The sequence below is a fragment of the Acanthisitta chloris genome, unplaced genomic scaffold (genome assembly GCF_000695815.1).
Source record: "Acanthisitta chloris isolate BGI_N310 unplaced genomic scaffold, ASM69581v1 scaffold17633, whole genome shotgun sequence".
Classification (NCBI taxonomy): Eukaryota; Metazoa; Chordata; class Aves; order Passeriformes; family Acanthisittidae; genus Acanthisitta; species Acanthisitta chloris.
The window spans coordinates 1-1,415 of NW_008666732.1; the positions used below are offsets into that span (position 1 = coordinate 1).

A 1,415-nucleotide genomic window follows, 5' to 3' on the forward strand; every position below is an offset into this window, starting at 1 on the left:
CAGGTCTATGTCCTGCAGGTCAGAGGAGCCATTGAGGTTGGAGAGCAGGTTCTTCTGCTCCAGGACAGCTGCCTTTTTAGGGAAGTCATTGACATAGGGCTCAGCTCGCCCCGCAGCAATGTGTGGCTCTTGGCAGGGCCCAGGCTGAGTGGGGCCAGTGCCAGGTCTATGTCCTGCAGGTCAGAGGAGCCATTGAGGTTGGAGAGCAGGTTCTTCTGCTCCAGGACAGCTGCCTTTTTAGGGAAGTCATTGACATCCAGACATCCAGGTTGAGGTCATAGACGCTGAAGCTGGCCCGGATGGAGTCCTTGATGGTGTTCTTGATCTCCTGTAGGCGGCTGCTGAGGAAGCTGTTCACTCGCTCCAGCTCCAGCTCCGGCCACTCCAGCAGCTTCTCCTCGGCTGGCTCCCGGGCCTGGCTGGCTGCAGGGGCCCCGCTTCTGGGCCTCTGCCTCCAGCTGGGCTTTCTCCTTCTCCTGCAACACAGGTGCTATGAGGATCGGCTGGGCTGGGCCACGGAACCATGGAGCTGTCCTCCAGCTTTGTCTGACAGCGAACCCTGCACATCTTCTACAGTCCCCAAATTGTCACATTTTCCCTGTGGGCACTGCAACAGCTACCACACTGCACACCAGACACCGCTCTGGGCACAAGGCACCAGCACAAGGCATCAGGGCACTGCCTCTCCTTGCCACAGATACATGGTGTTAGTCATGTTGCAGGGAGCAGGTTGGACAGTGCAGCCCAAAGCACCCAGGAGGGCTGGGCCACCCTCTGCAGGAACAGAGGCAGAGCAAGCCCTGGATGGGGCCAAGCACTGCTGTCACCTCAGGGGGGAGGGACACAGAGATCAAGAAACCAAAAGGATGTGAAGGAGAGAAGGCAAAGCCCTGTGAGGGGAACAGTCCTGCCCTGCCCGCCCTCCTGCAGCCTGACCCCCAACCAGCCTCACCTTCTTCTTCTGCTTGTGCCGTGCTCTCTTGGCTGCCTTGGCACTGTTCAAGGGCTTGGGCTCTGTGCTGTTGATGTAGTCCAGCAGCTCATAGGTAGTCCAGCAGCCCATCCACGTGGCGGTGGTCCACAGCAGGCTCTCCCGTGCTGCTGTTGTGCCCTAGTTTCTGTGGCAGCTCCTCTTTCCTCTTGGTGAGGCGCGAGCGCAGCTTCTCCCGGATCTCGGCGTAGTTGCGGCTCGTGGGAGCGGCTGGAGGCTGCAGGAGGTGAGTCCTGTCAGCCAGGCAGGGACACCAGCCAGAGAGAGGCACAGGCAGCCCACCACGACCTCCCAAACCGCTCCCTTCCCCGAGGTCTCAACGAGACAAGTCGACACAGCCACACTGAGCTCCTCCACCGCGAAGCCACGAGGTTTGGCCGGCTGCGCCGAGCCCCAGGGCTGGGCAGGCGGCTGCGAGTCGGGA

The 1,415-nt window shown here is 60.9% G+C and overlaps 1 protein-coding gene across 1 annotated transcript in view; it reads right to left on the reverse strand.

Annotated features, from left to right (window-relative positions):
* Positions 1-93: 93 nt before the first annotated feature.
* LOC103799903 (protein FAM193B-like) overlaps positions 94-1,415 on the reverse strand; it is a gene marked incomplete at both ends in the record, with an annotated part of 5,022 nt that continues 3,700 nt past the window's right edge. The window contains 5 exon segments of the mRNA XM_009072257.1: positions 94-260; positions 263-434; positions 436-476; positions 953-1,042; positions 1,044-1,208. Coding sequence (XP_009070505.1) covers positions 94-260; positions 263-434; positions 436-476; positions 953-1,042; positions 1,044-1,208 — 635 coding nt within the window.